The sequence below is a fragment of the Mugil cephalus genome, chromosome 18 (genome assembly GCF_022458985.1).
Source record: "Mugil cephalus isolate CIBA_MC_2020 chromosome 18, CIBA_Mcephalus_1.1, whole genome shotgun sequence".
In the NCBI taxonomy this organism is placed as follows: domain Eukaryota; kingdom Metazoa; phylum Chordata; class Actinopteri; order Mugiliformes; family Mugilidae; genus Mugil; species Mugil cephalus.
Window position 1 is genome coordinate 7024122 of NC_061787.1, and position 12707 is coordinate 7036828.

The 12707-nt window shown below is 38.8% G+C and overlaps 1 protein-coding gene across 4 annotated transcripts; it reads left to right on the plus strand.

Annotated features, from left to right (window-relative positions):
- The first annotated feature begins 405 nt into the window (after positions 1–405).
- si:ch211-161h7.4 (transcriptional regulator ATRX) lies at positions 406–11911 on the plus strand. 4 transcript variants are annotated; one of them, XM_047568805.1, is made up of 18 exons: positions 406–779; positions 2149–2192; positions 2308–2372; positions 2477–2616; positions 2807–2864; positions 2954–3116; positions 3218–3304; positions 3421–3501; positions 4195–4353; positions 4469–5067; positions 5760–6230; positions 7179–7652; positions 8288–8795; positions 8880–8962; positions 9602–9736; positions 10818–10978; positions 11066–11156; positions 11245–11911. In XM_047568805.1, the coding sequence occupies exons 1-18, from the start codon at positions 756–758 to the stop codon at positions 11325–11327; spliced, it is 3426 nt and encodes a 1141-aa protein (XP_047424761.1). In that variant the 5' UTR covers positions 406–755; the 3' UTR covers positions 11328–11911. The 4 variants fall into 4 exon arrangements, with proteins under 4 accessions (XP_047424761.1, XP_047424762.1, XP_047424763.1 ...); XM_047568806.1 differs by having other exon boundaries at positions 407–779; positions 7185–7652; XM_047568807.1 differs by lacking the exon at positions 7179–7652 and having other exon boundaries at positions 409–779.
- The last annotated feature ends 796 nt before the right edge of the window (positions 11912–12707 follow it).

Below are 12707 nucleotides of genomic sequence, written 5' to 3' on the forward strand. Positions count from 1 at the left end.
TATAAGTTATAATATATGTTATATGTCTCAGGTCTCAGGTGAACAGGCTCAACATTGAGGATGCAAAGACAGACATATTTTTGTTTTATTGTCAATAAACATTAGAAAACATGATTTATTTTGTGTAATTATACCAATAGTTTGTAAAACTTATTCCTAAGTAAAAGTGATTGACAGAGATAACCAGCAGGGGGCGGCTGACCGATGGATACAGTTATAGAAGAAGAAGAAGAAGAACATCCGGGTTTGAGTAACTATGCCCTGATTTTAAAATTTAAGGCAATATTTTTTCGCAAGCCGATCATATTTCCCCTCGCAACACAACGTGCTATTCAGACTGTTACGTTTATATTTTAATATAATTACGTTTATGTTATTGTACGTTTAAATTGTGCCTTAGCATGTAACAGAATGGCGATGTTCCTGCCTGTCAGGCAACGTCCAGGGCAAAATGTGGCAGCGTCTCTAAGGAGTGCGCGGGATAATTCCAAATAACTGCGCCATTGTTTTGCTACCACTGCCGTTGCTTGTCATTTTAGCGAAATAGCTTTGTCTACCCGCGTGTGTATGGATGTATACGTGGTCCTGACTGGGTTTTTTACAGAGCGGGTTTCGCGTACGTACACATTGGAGACTAACTTACGAAAAAAAAAAAATAGTTGTTGAGAATGAGATGGTGGCTAACGTTAGCTAACCGTTAACTGCGTCTAACTGTGGGAACCAGACGTCGAGAGACTTTAAAAAAGACCAAACAAATGGAGACGAAGTACCCTGTGTTAGTAAGTACATGTCCTCTTTTTTGTGCCCTCAGTTGTCCTGCAGGTGTATGACTGAACAAACATGTAACATTAACCTTATCTCCGTTTCTACCTGACAAACAGCTGGGTCCTAGACGTAAACAGTGGTGCACAGCCTAGCTAAAAAAAAAAAAGGTCATACCTTAAGCTTTGATTGCATTTATTTTGCTAAGCTTCTGCAATGTCACAAGATTTATTTCCACCCGGTATTGCATTAATGTTTCACCAAGATCTCGTATTGATTGTGGGAGGGTCTGACATCTGCACAAAACCTTCTCCGGCACATCCCAAATATCCTCAATGGGGTTTAAGTCTGGAATCCCTGAATCATTCTTTCACATTTGAGCCCCGTGGATCCTAACATTGTCATCTTGGAATATGACCCGTGACTTCAGGGAAGAAAAATAACCGGGTTATTCGGTATATTCAGGTAGTCAGCTGATCTCATTCTTCGGACATGAACCTAGACCTGAGCAACTGCAGCGACCACAGATCATAGCACTGATCCCACAAGATCCAAGATCACTTTATTGTTTTGTCCAAATGTCCCAAGACGATAAAGAATATATATGAATCAGACAGAGATAATAAGAATAATAATCTTAAAGAAGAGGAAAATGAGGTAGTAAGAATTACAGAAAATAATATCCACTCTAAAGTCCAATTTACATATATACAAGCATTTATGTCCAGACATGAGATGTACAGACATTTTAAAGTGTCTCAGTGTGGATGCAAAGTAAACATTAGGCATAATAGGTGCTTCACTTCATCTCTCTCTTCGTACCCTGACAGGCCCATAGAAAATTATCCAATAGGAGACCTATATGCGGAGTTAAATCCAGGTGGCTGCCAATTATTAGAGATACTTGTTACTCTCGTGACCTGGTTGCATTGCATATACATCAGCATTTGATGGATTCCAAATATCAGAATAAAAAAACATTTACACAGGACATTACGGGTTTTCCAATAATGTTGTTGTTAAGCTTATTGCTCATCCCGTGGCAGAGGGCTGACATATTAGTCTTGAAACTGGGAGGCAAATGGAGAAATTTGTTCAAAATAATCTGTATTTACTCTCCATTGCCATCACACACGCATATATATATATATATACATGTACACATGTACACATGAAGCCATCATATGGCCAAATCACAACATCCCTGCAATAAACACTGTGGTGGATTTTGTTGATTCGTGATAATTTCTCAGGCTGCAATTTGTAAATGCGTTCAACATATCCATCTTACTGAGTGAGGACTACACCTGACGACCAGAGGAGCAAATTACGGTAGCAACAGATAATAAGGAGCTAATATTTTCTTTGTGTTTTGTCTGTTCACAGAGGAGACCCAAGCGGAAGCTGTGCTACGTTACAAGCAAAGAAAAGTATGTTTAATAATGTTAATATTATGCAAAGTTTCAAACAGAATCTCTTTCTTGCTGCTGCTAAAATCTTAATTGCTCTTTTTTTTGTTTTTCTTGTCGGATGTTTATATTTTAGTCCGATTAAGCAATGGGAAGGAACATTGACATTGGATGATGTTGACAAGATGTTTGATGACTTGGGTGAGTGTGGTTTACTTTCATTCTAATCTTTTTCACAATATTAACATAGACTTAACGTACATGCCGCTATATTAACTCAGACTTTTGCGTTTTTTCTTTTTCAGAATCATCCTCTTATGGAGAACTACTTCCCACGTCTCTGCTCCCGACCAGTGACACTGAGGCAAATCAGAATGAGACAGAGGTTTCTCATGTCCCACAAAAGGGAGAAGGCGCGATGGAAAATCTCCCAGGAACCCAAATGGTAGGACAGTCCACATATGCAGTGCTTCTGTGTTAGAACTACATTATAGAAACTGTAGCCTTGTTACATAAACATACATCTTCCATTTTATATTTAGGTCCTTGTTTATAGGCCCACCACTGACTGTACATCCAAGCTTTATTTTAGAAGAATCGAACCGTACGTTAGTATGTGTTTTGTGTCTCTTTAGGGTCCTGAAGGAGACGTCCTGCATCCTTCAGCAAGATCACCCAGCCCTAAACTGGAAGGTAGTGAAAAACTTAAAGACTATATATATATATGTTGCACAGGGTGAAATATTTCTCTTGTTAAAGTGTAGCTATTCTCTGTGTGGCAGATTTGGACATCTCTTTTAAAGTGGATGGGCCTGTGCAGACATCCAGCCCCATTGAGCTGCATACAGATGTGGAAGGTTTACAGAAGCAGGAACAAGAAAAATACAGCGCTGTGTCCTCAGTTCTCACCTCCAAATCCCCCTGCAAAGAACAGCTCAAAGAGAAGTATGAACATATTTTTCAGGATATAAAATGTTCAAGATTATAATTATTATTATTATAGTTATTTTGGCCTTTTGTTGGTTTTTAATTCTCCTTTGCTTCAGGAGTGATGAGTCTGAGTCGGAGTCCACTCCAATCAAGGTTGCTTCAACCAAGAAGACTCGTCCCGAAGGGAAGGCTGAAGCATCAGAGTAAGATTTTTATTAATTTTTTTTTTTATTATATTTTTAATGTGTTTACTTGGTTTTCAAGAGTCAGGTGTTCTACTTATCAGTGCATACGTTTACTTATTTACTTTCCTGTGCAGCAAAAAGGAACATGTGGCTGAAGATAAGAACGATAAGAAACCACAGTCACCTGCTTCAGAAGATAAAAGAAAAATGCCAAGGTATGAAGTGTGTTTATTTAGAGAATGTTTTTGTAATAAATGTTGTACTTTCACTTCAGCTCAGTGGCTGAACAATATTGGAAACTGAAAACAAACAAACTGCTCATAACACGATGATGGGCTGATCCATACACTGTGATTATTAGAGTTGTGACTGTATGTACTCTGGTAAAATATCACAATTATTATTATAACAGTTAACAGAAAATACACTGAACAAACATTTTAGGTGCTGAAACTAAAGTGACAATTCTTTTAAAAATAGATGCCATTTATTTCAGAGTACAGTGGCTTAATCAGATACTATGTGATTTTTCTTTTCCCCTGTAAAAAAAAAAAAAGAAAAAAGTTCTCCTAAATATTTTAGGATTAAGATATAATTAGATTTTTCAAATTGGTACACTATGATATACAATAACTACATTATTATATATAAATACTACAGTTTATGATGACGATGAGAGAGAATAAACAACAGCTTGTAAAAGTAAATAAATAAATAAATTCACAGCCAACACAGTGTTTGCAGTGACCCTATAATATCAGGTTTATTTGAGTCAACATTACAGGGAGGAATCCACCCACAAGATCACAAGACTGCAAAGTGTTGCTGTATTTATTGCTGGTGTAAATTGTGTCATTGTTACTACAGCTGTTTAATCTTATTCTGTTTTTTTATATATATATATTTAGCAGAACAGAAGACACAGAGTCTCTGACGCCTGAGTCTGAACTGGAAGCTCCTGAAAAAAACTCATGCAGCGTTCGCAAGCAGCCCTCCCCACCAGGAGCAAAAGACGTGACTTTGTTCCTGCAGAAGCTCAAAGATACCATACATTCAAAACTTGCATAGTGAGTTGAGATAAAAGTTCATGACTTTGACATGTCAAAGCCTCGACAATAGCTCTACATGGTGTACGTCTTCATAAAACAATTAATAATCTGTTTATTATTTGTTTTTTTTCAGTTCCCGGAACACTCTGGCTAAAGTTCCTCCTCCTCTTCCTGAGCCAGAGGATGATTTTCTGATTCTTGAAGATGATGAACCATTTGTCATTTCTATCCCGAATAAAAATGTCACCAGTAAGAGACGAGGGCAGAGCAGGACTTCCAGCACTGACAAAGACAGCTCCGCGGACACGGGGTCACGGAAAAAACAAGAGAAGACTGTTGAGGTGACTGAGGCTGGAAATGATCAGGATAAATTGCCCAGTCCTCAGGAGCCTTCTGCAGACGACCTGCTGGAACAAAAGAAACCAAACAAAAAGAAACAAAAGCTCAAGAAGGTCCCGTCAAAAGAAAGTAACACGGCAGAGGATGAACTTATAGACAAAGCGAACGGGGAGACGGGAAAAGAAACACACTCTAAGAAAATGGAATCAAAGAAGTCTTCAAAAGACGGCAAAGAAAATATAAAGTCGAGCAGAGCTAACTCAACAAAGGGCAACAGAAAAAGGCTGCAGCGACCTGAAGCTGTAAAGGACACGGTGCAAGTTGATGTGAGGGAGCAAAGTCAGGAGGACCATAAGGAGAATACATATACTGACGACCTGGGGCCTCTTACAGGTAAGATCTTTCTACCCTTAAAACCTGTTTATTTGTGTTGGCATTGCATCTTTTGACTAGTTTTAGTAGTAAGTCTACAAAATCTATGATGGGTAACATCAGTATTCGATAATAAAACAGTTTTTGGTTAAGTTGGAAGCAAATCATTGCTTAAAAACAACACTATTTTCAGCTTTTAATGCCTTAAAAAGCACTGAATTTAGTTTTCTCTTAGCTGCTGTGGTTTTCAAGTTGGAAAATGTTACGTACACAATTTCTGGCTTAACAGTGGTTAAGCTGCAGGAGACTGTTCAACCATTATAGAGTTTCAGCTGCTGCAGTTTCTCTATGAAGCTCATCCCATAAAGGGCAAGTGTCCATTTATTAGAAACTAAAATCATATCTAAATATATTACATTTATGTAGTGCCTTCAAAGCAAAGAGCATTTGCACCAAAGTGCTTCACACTCAACATGTCATATAAAACATGTGAAATACAGATTAACATCAGTGTATCTATTGAAAGCCAAGGAATAAAGGTGGGTTTTAAGGTGCTTCTTAAAAGCCTCAACAGATTCAGAGCTTCTAATGGCTTCTGGGGAAGAGCTGCAACAGAAAAGGCCCGGTTCCCCTGAACATGGCACAGCCAACAAACCACAGTCTGAGGATCTGGTGGTGGTGAATGTAATGTGTGTTGTCCTGTTGCCCTACAGACAAGGAAATGATAATAAAACCCGACGCAGGTGGAAAGTCCAAACGAAAAAATCAACCGGCTGCACCTGAGAGGATTTCAGATGACGGCTGTTCATCAGACGCCCCTCAGGTGGGAAAGAGGAGAAGGAAATCAACTGGACAGTGGTGGTTGAGTTTCCCTCAGAGCAGCAACGAATCAAACAACCTGCACCTCACTCCTAAAAAGTCCAAACAGAACAACGAAGAGGCAGATGTAACGTCACCTGTAAAGGCTAAAAAAGCCAACGTTTTAAAGGAAAGTCAGAAACGACGTCCACACACTGGTAAAGGAAAGAAAACCAAACAGGACAAAAAGAGAAATGCCAGAGGAAACGCAGCAGATGAAATCTTCAACACAGCTGAGGCAGAGCACAACGATAAAGAGCTGGACCAGGATCAGGAGCAGTCCAGTCCTTTGTTGTTCTCACACAGAGACCACGGCCTGAACTCAGGTAAGGTCACAGCTGGAGGAGGTTTTAAGCTCTTTTATATCAATAAATGAACCAGTATCACAATTTAAAGACTTTGAACAGTTTACTTACTGAAATAGTCAAGAGATGCGCTATAAAATTATTAATAATTATGAATGAATAAAAACTACATTTGTTACTACATCTGATTACATGTTTAACAAAACATAGATTTCACTCTCACTGATTCCTGAACTAGTATTTAATAGACATTTGGTTTGTGTTGGTAAGAAAACGTACTTATAGACGTGTTATAACCAGGGCTGGGTATTGGCAGGGACTTCACGATACTTGAGTCACGATACGATACATTATCGCGATATTGCAATATTCTACATAGTTCACTGACAAATATTTAATGCAATTTAAAATGCACATTGTATATATATGTGTATTTATATGTGTGTACATCAGGTGAAAGTGATGATTCTTCGGACAAATTGAGTCGAAAAACAATATTAATCCAAATGATCCATTTCCAATTTATTTCACTTATAGAAAAAGTGATGGTGGAGGTGTGGAAGTTGTTCACTATTGACCCAGAACATGATTTTTCTTTTTCTTTTTTTTAAATCAATATTAAGACATTCAAAATCGATATTGTATCGGAAGAAAAAGTATCGTGATAAATTGCCATATTGATATTTTTTCCATACAGACAAGACATAATGTTACGTCTGATTGGTGTATCAAAAAATGGGAAATGGTGGCTTTAAGAAGTAAAAATAAATAAATCTTAAACCAATATTAAACATTGATTAGGTCATTTTACATGTCAAGAGGAACACAATAGATACTTAATGAGTAACAGAAAACATAAAATGTGAGATATTTTTTTTCTCTTTGTTCATTAATTGATAAAATATCTTTGTAGTGATTGACTGATCATAAAACAAATATTGTGTATTTAATGTGTGTTGTCCTGTTGCCCTACAGACAAGGAAATAATAAAACCTGACGCAGGTGGAAAGTCCAAACGAAAAAAACAACCGGCTGCACCTGAGAGGATTTCAGATGACGGCTGTTCATCAGACGCCCCTCAGGTTGGGAAGAGGAGAAGGAAACCAACTGGACAGTGGTGGTTGAGTTTCCCTCAGAGCAGCAATGAATCAAACAACCTGCAGCTCACACCTAAAAAGTCAAAACAGAACAACGAAGAGGCAGATGTAGCGTCACCTGCAAAGGCTAAAAAAGCCAACGTTTTAAAGGAAAGTCAGAAACGACGTCCACACACTGGTAAAGGAAAGAAAACCAAACAGAACAAAAAGAGAAACGCCAGAGGAGACGCAGCAGATGAAATCTTCAACACAGCTGAGGCAGAGCACAAGGATAAAGAGCTGGACCAGGATCAGGAGCAGTCCAGTCCTTTGTTATTCTCACACAGAGACCACGGCCTGAACTCAGGTAAGGTCACAGCTGGAGGAGGCTTTAAGCCAAGGGTGTCACACTCATTTTAGTTAAGGGGCCACACTCACACACTTCAATCTCTCGGGGGCCAGACCAGTAACACAATAGCTTATTAACTTGTAAATAATGACAACTCCTAATGTTTCCCTTTACTTTAACGTCAGGAAGTACAAGTACATGTAATGAACAACTGTACATTTCTTATGAAGTGCAAGGTGCAAGTGCAATTTCTTATTTTATTGAATATTTTCAGCTGTTATCTTCAGTGTAATTTTTGCAAATTCATCCCACGGGCCAGATTGGAACCTCTGGCGGGCCAGTTTTGGCCCCCGGGCCTTATGTTTGATACCCCTGCTTTAAGCTCTTTTACATCAGTAAATGAACCAGTATTACAATTTAAAGACTTTGAACAGTTTGTCGTACAGTACTTTCCGTTTACTGGTCTCAACTCCCGATATCATAAATTATTAGAATGTGTATATTTAACTTCTTGTTACATTATAACCAAAAAATAGATTTCACTCTCACTGATTCCTAAATTAATATTTAATAGACATTTGGTTTGCGTCACTAACCTTCAGATAAATATAGTCAAACACTGAAGTGAACTGAGTGAATGTGTTTTGTTGCAGGAGGTCAGATATTTCATAAAGTATATCATCACACCCCTAATGAAAAAATTTCCGTCACACCAGCCGCAGCTATCTCGCCCAGACGACCGACAGAGCGGCTCGGTGAAGCACGACCAGTAAAATGTGAGACGAAACCACGAGGCGACGGGTGGATGGTTGACAGCGCGTCTGAGGATGTGGAGACCGTGTCCTCACAATCTCAGCAGCCTCCTCCTAAAGAGGCCAAACGTCCTAAAGAGAGGAAAAAACTGTCCAAACGGAGCAAATCCTCCAAAAGTGGCACCGTGGCGGCTTCGTCCAAACCACCGGGGGGCGCTCCTGTGACTTCTCAGAAAGCAAAACCGCACTCGTCCCCAGCAGACAAGCGTCAGAAAAAAAGTTTACATTCTCCCGAGGAAGCCACTGACTGTGTAAGTCCGACCGATCCAGATGTTCTCTGCATGGATGTTGGTGTGTCCATGAGCAGCTTTAACAAGACACATGACGGCGTCTGTCAGCGGGAGAACACGTAAGAAAGTCTAAAGTCTCCTAACCTCTGTTTCTCTTATCATCTGTGAGTTTTTCTTACGCTGCTATAAATTATTTGTGGCAGGTTTAAAACCCCCAGGAGTGGACCCACCTCCCTTATCGATCTACATGACTACGAAGAGAGTGACATCACAGGTTATGACATAAGTACGTTAAACAGAATTTCCTCTTTTTTTGTTATATAATCACTATTATATATCTCCTCTAAAACCTGATTTATGATCATTTTTTAATAGCGAACATGTATTTTTGATGAAGTAATGAAAATTAAATATTAATATGCCACTAAAAAGTATTGCTGTACATGAAGATGATATAAGATAAGAATATCCTAGATTATCCTTCAGTCTTGACGTCAGTGGCAAAACTTAACTTTGTGTTCAGCTTTAATACAAAGTGACGGATGTGTTCCTTTTTCCCAGAGAAATTACCTAAAAGGGACTGTGACGGTTCTGACTTGGATTCAGATTCAATAAAATGCAATTACACCTTGTAGGAAGAGCAGCAGAAGCAGAAATATAATGTTTTCTCTGGGCATAATAGAGACTGAGTGTGCGCTGCCAGCTCGAGCTCAGTCTTCAATAAATTACACGAATAAGCCACATTTTTACAAGTTGCTCTGTCAGACTTGAAGTGTGGGCAAACACACGGCAACGTTTACACTCGGCCCCTTTTTTTTTTTTTTTTTTACCTTCTGTGGTGACACTGATCTGGTCGCATCCAGTTAAACGTGGATGGATGATTGTGTTATTGTTAATGTCTGCTTTTATCTTTCCTGTGTTCCAGTTTTGCCACGAATCCACGATGTGTTGTCCGGATCAGATCTATGCGCTCTTCCTCTCAGACCGCTGGTCCTGCAACCGAAGGACAAGGCAAATCTGACCGAGTGGTTTAAGAGTCTCTGGTCCACCACCGCCGGCAGTAAGAGAATATATTGTGTACTGCTCTTAAAGGATGTGTAGGGTTTCCAGCACTAACGACAGACACAGGTTGTCTTGTACAGAAATGCATGAACAAAGTTGCAATGACCTGCAATGAGCAGATTAGTTTCAGACCCGGTTACATTTAGGGGAAGGTATCGTTAAGGTTTTATCTGATACTGGTGCTGAAAGAATTAACTAATTTTAAGGCATTTTGTGACGTGAGAATATTAATTTAAATAATATAAATACAACTAAGACTAAGGAATAAATAAACCAAATTTAAGTTGTCACATTTATCATAATTGAAAAAATAAAAAAATGCTATGCGTCATCAGATGTTTAATCAAATTCCAGGTGTTACTTCCCTTGTACAATATCACCTTCGATCACCAGTCTGCATCTTTTCAGGTGAAGTCCAGTCAAACTTTCACTTTAGGTATTTTTCCGTCCATGCAGGTGAAAAACTGACATCACGTGTACCACCGGCACAGCAACATAGCTAATTAAAACTACTGTTAGTCGGCACCGGTGCGATTATGGTACCGAGTATCGTGTCCATCCCTAGTTACAAGTTGCATCTGTGTCATTTAGTGCAGTGGTTCTCAATCTTTTTGGCGTCCTGCATGTTTTTGATCTGTCCAGCCCCCAGAGTACATCAGAAATGAGCTTAGCTTCATTTCAAGCACTAACCTGAACAAGTTTCCCACACATTCTTGCAGATGTTTCACAATAAGAGCATTAATAAGAAATGAATGGTGTGTGCCTCATAATTTGAAACAGATGCAGGTTGTATTAAGTTCGTCTTAACAGCAATAACTTTCAATGCAACCTGGAGCGAGGTCTATTAATACTGTACAGTAAATTGTGAAACAGATGTGATTAGGTGTGTAGTTTAGGTGGATAAAGTTCGGACCCCCGGTTAAGAATTACTGATTTAGTGTCCTCTTATCCCGTATACAAGGAGACAAAAAAAATGATTGTATCAGTTTTCAGAATAAAGCTGTACTATGTGCAGTGTATTATTATTATTGTATTATTTTCCCATTACCCAGTATTTGTTACCGTTTACATCATTCCAGGTGATTGCAACATCACTCCAGACCATTTCGACTGGTACTTCTATCAGGACAGAGCGATGGGTTTACAGGTGGATTTGAAGACTGGCTCCATCTGCAATGGAAAGATCCTCCTGGGCTCCTTCATGAAGAAGCCTCTCTGGGTGGATCACAGTGCCACCACAGTACGTACACTACTTCCTGGTTTCTTTAGATACTTCCGGTGTTTGTTTTCCCTCCATTCATTCATGAATTTCATTATTTTTTTTAAGGTTTTTAACTTGATTACAAGCTCTCTGAGAGTGATCATTGACGGCACAGAGTCCCGCTTCAATCCTGGACAGTCCTTCATGGTGGAGTGTGGTAAGACTCTGATTCCATCTCACTGTAAAATCTTTCGTTTAAATCTCAAAAGTCTTGTGTTGACGTCACTCATCTTATTCACACACAGGTCACGCTTACAGCATCCAGAATTTGAACGCACAGCCTGCGGTTGTGTACTTCACCAGGATGTCGGCAGAGGGCTCCAGCTGAAGCTGCTGCGCGACGCGTTTTAACAAACACCTCGAAGGATTCTGAAAGAAACCGTGTTAAAAATGTACAAAAAATTTACCGACTGGCTTTTTTTAATGATCTGCTTTTGTTCAGCTTTAATTGTTAATAAAAAAAAATAGTGTTTTTTGTTACTTTTTGTTCAGTCTTTGTTTGCCTTTTTGTTTTCTGACTATTGTGTATGTTTTAGGATCTGCAAAGAGTCCTTTATATCATCTGCTGTAAAGCTGCAGTGTGTTGAAAACACATAATTACTAAGTAGTTTAGCTGGAACAACACATTTATCTCAGAATGTGTTTTGATTACAAACAAATGTGATAATGATTTACTTCACAGCCTTTCACATTATTAAATCTGTCATTTTTGCAAGACAATTATGTTTTATGGGAACAATGAATTGTGGGTCATTATCAAGCGGTCAATATATTCAGTGGAGTAAAGATGCATTGTAGTGCTGTTAAATGTACAAAGGCGAGAATGTTTATAATTATATGACAAGAGTGGTGCTGTAGAAAAGTTCATTTCTGTAATAAATTACTTTCAGTTGTTACTGTGGTGCACTCAGAGCATCGAGAAGTGGCTTTTCACTGGAACACGGGGTCCAGGACAATTGATTCTTTGCTTGTGGATACGCAGTGCTGTCGAGCCACTGGCGTTCACAGATAGTAGAGGATCATAACACGAACCTTCAGGGGTCCGGGCCGAAGCATTTGGAGGTGTATTATTATCAGAAGTCTCTATCCCACTCTGCTCGAGCCTCCCTGAAGTATCGCACTGTAAAATAGTTACTTACTTGCAACAATTATCCAGCAGATTATTGTAAATATGTTTTTATAGTAGATATACTGTAAAACTTATTTACAGTATTTATGCTGGTTAAAATGAGATTGAAATCTTTATGATTGCACTGCAAAAATCTGTTAAGATTTCCATCTATCTAATCAAATTAATGTGGAACTACTTCCTTACTTTCTTGTTTGCTTCCTTACTTCCGGGTTTACTTCCTCACTTCCTCGTATACTTTCAGGATTACTTTCTCACTTCCGGGTTCACTGGCTTACTTTTGGGTTTACTTCGGGTTTACTTCCTTACTTCCTTGTTTCTTCACTTCCTTGTTAATTTCCGGGTTTACTCCCAGGTTTACTTTCAGGTTTACTTCCACTTCCTTACTTTCACTGCAAAAATCAGTTAAGATAAGCTATTTCCATCTATCTAATCAAATTAATGTGGAAAGTAACGATAATAATCAGGCCTTTGTTACAGTATTTGGCAAAGACCTTGTTTCACAAATCTACATCGCTGACATCTTTATATCTGCCAGAGGACTTTTAAGTCACAACTACCGCTCTGCCATGAAACATT

Coding starts and splice junctions, on each gene's coding strand:
- si:ch211-161h7.4 (XM_047568805.1), top strand. CDS start 756: ATGGAGACGAAGTACCCTGTGTTA. Junction 2,193..2,307: donor TACGTTACAAGCAAAGAAAA/GTATGTTTAATA, acceptor TTTATATTTTAG/TCCGATTAAGCAATGGGAAG. Junction 3,117..3,217: donor AAAGAACAGCTCAAAGAGAA/GTATGAACATAT, acceptor CCTTTGCTTCAG/GAGTGATGAGTCTGAGTCGG.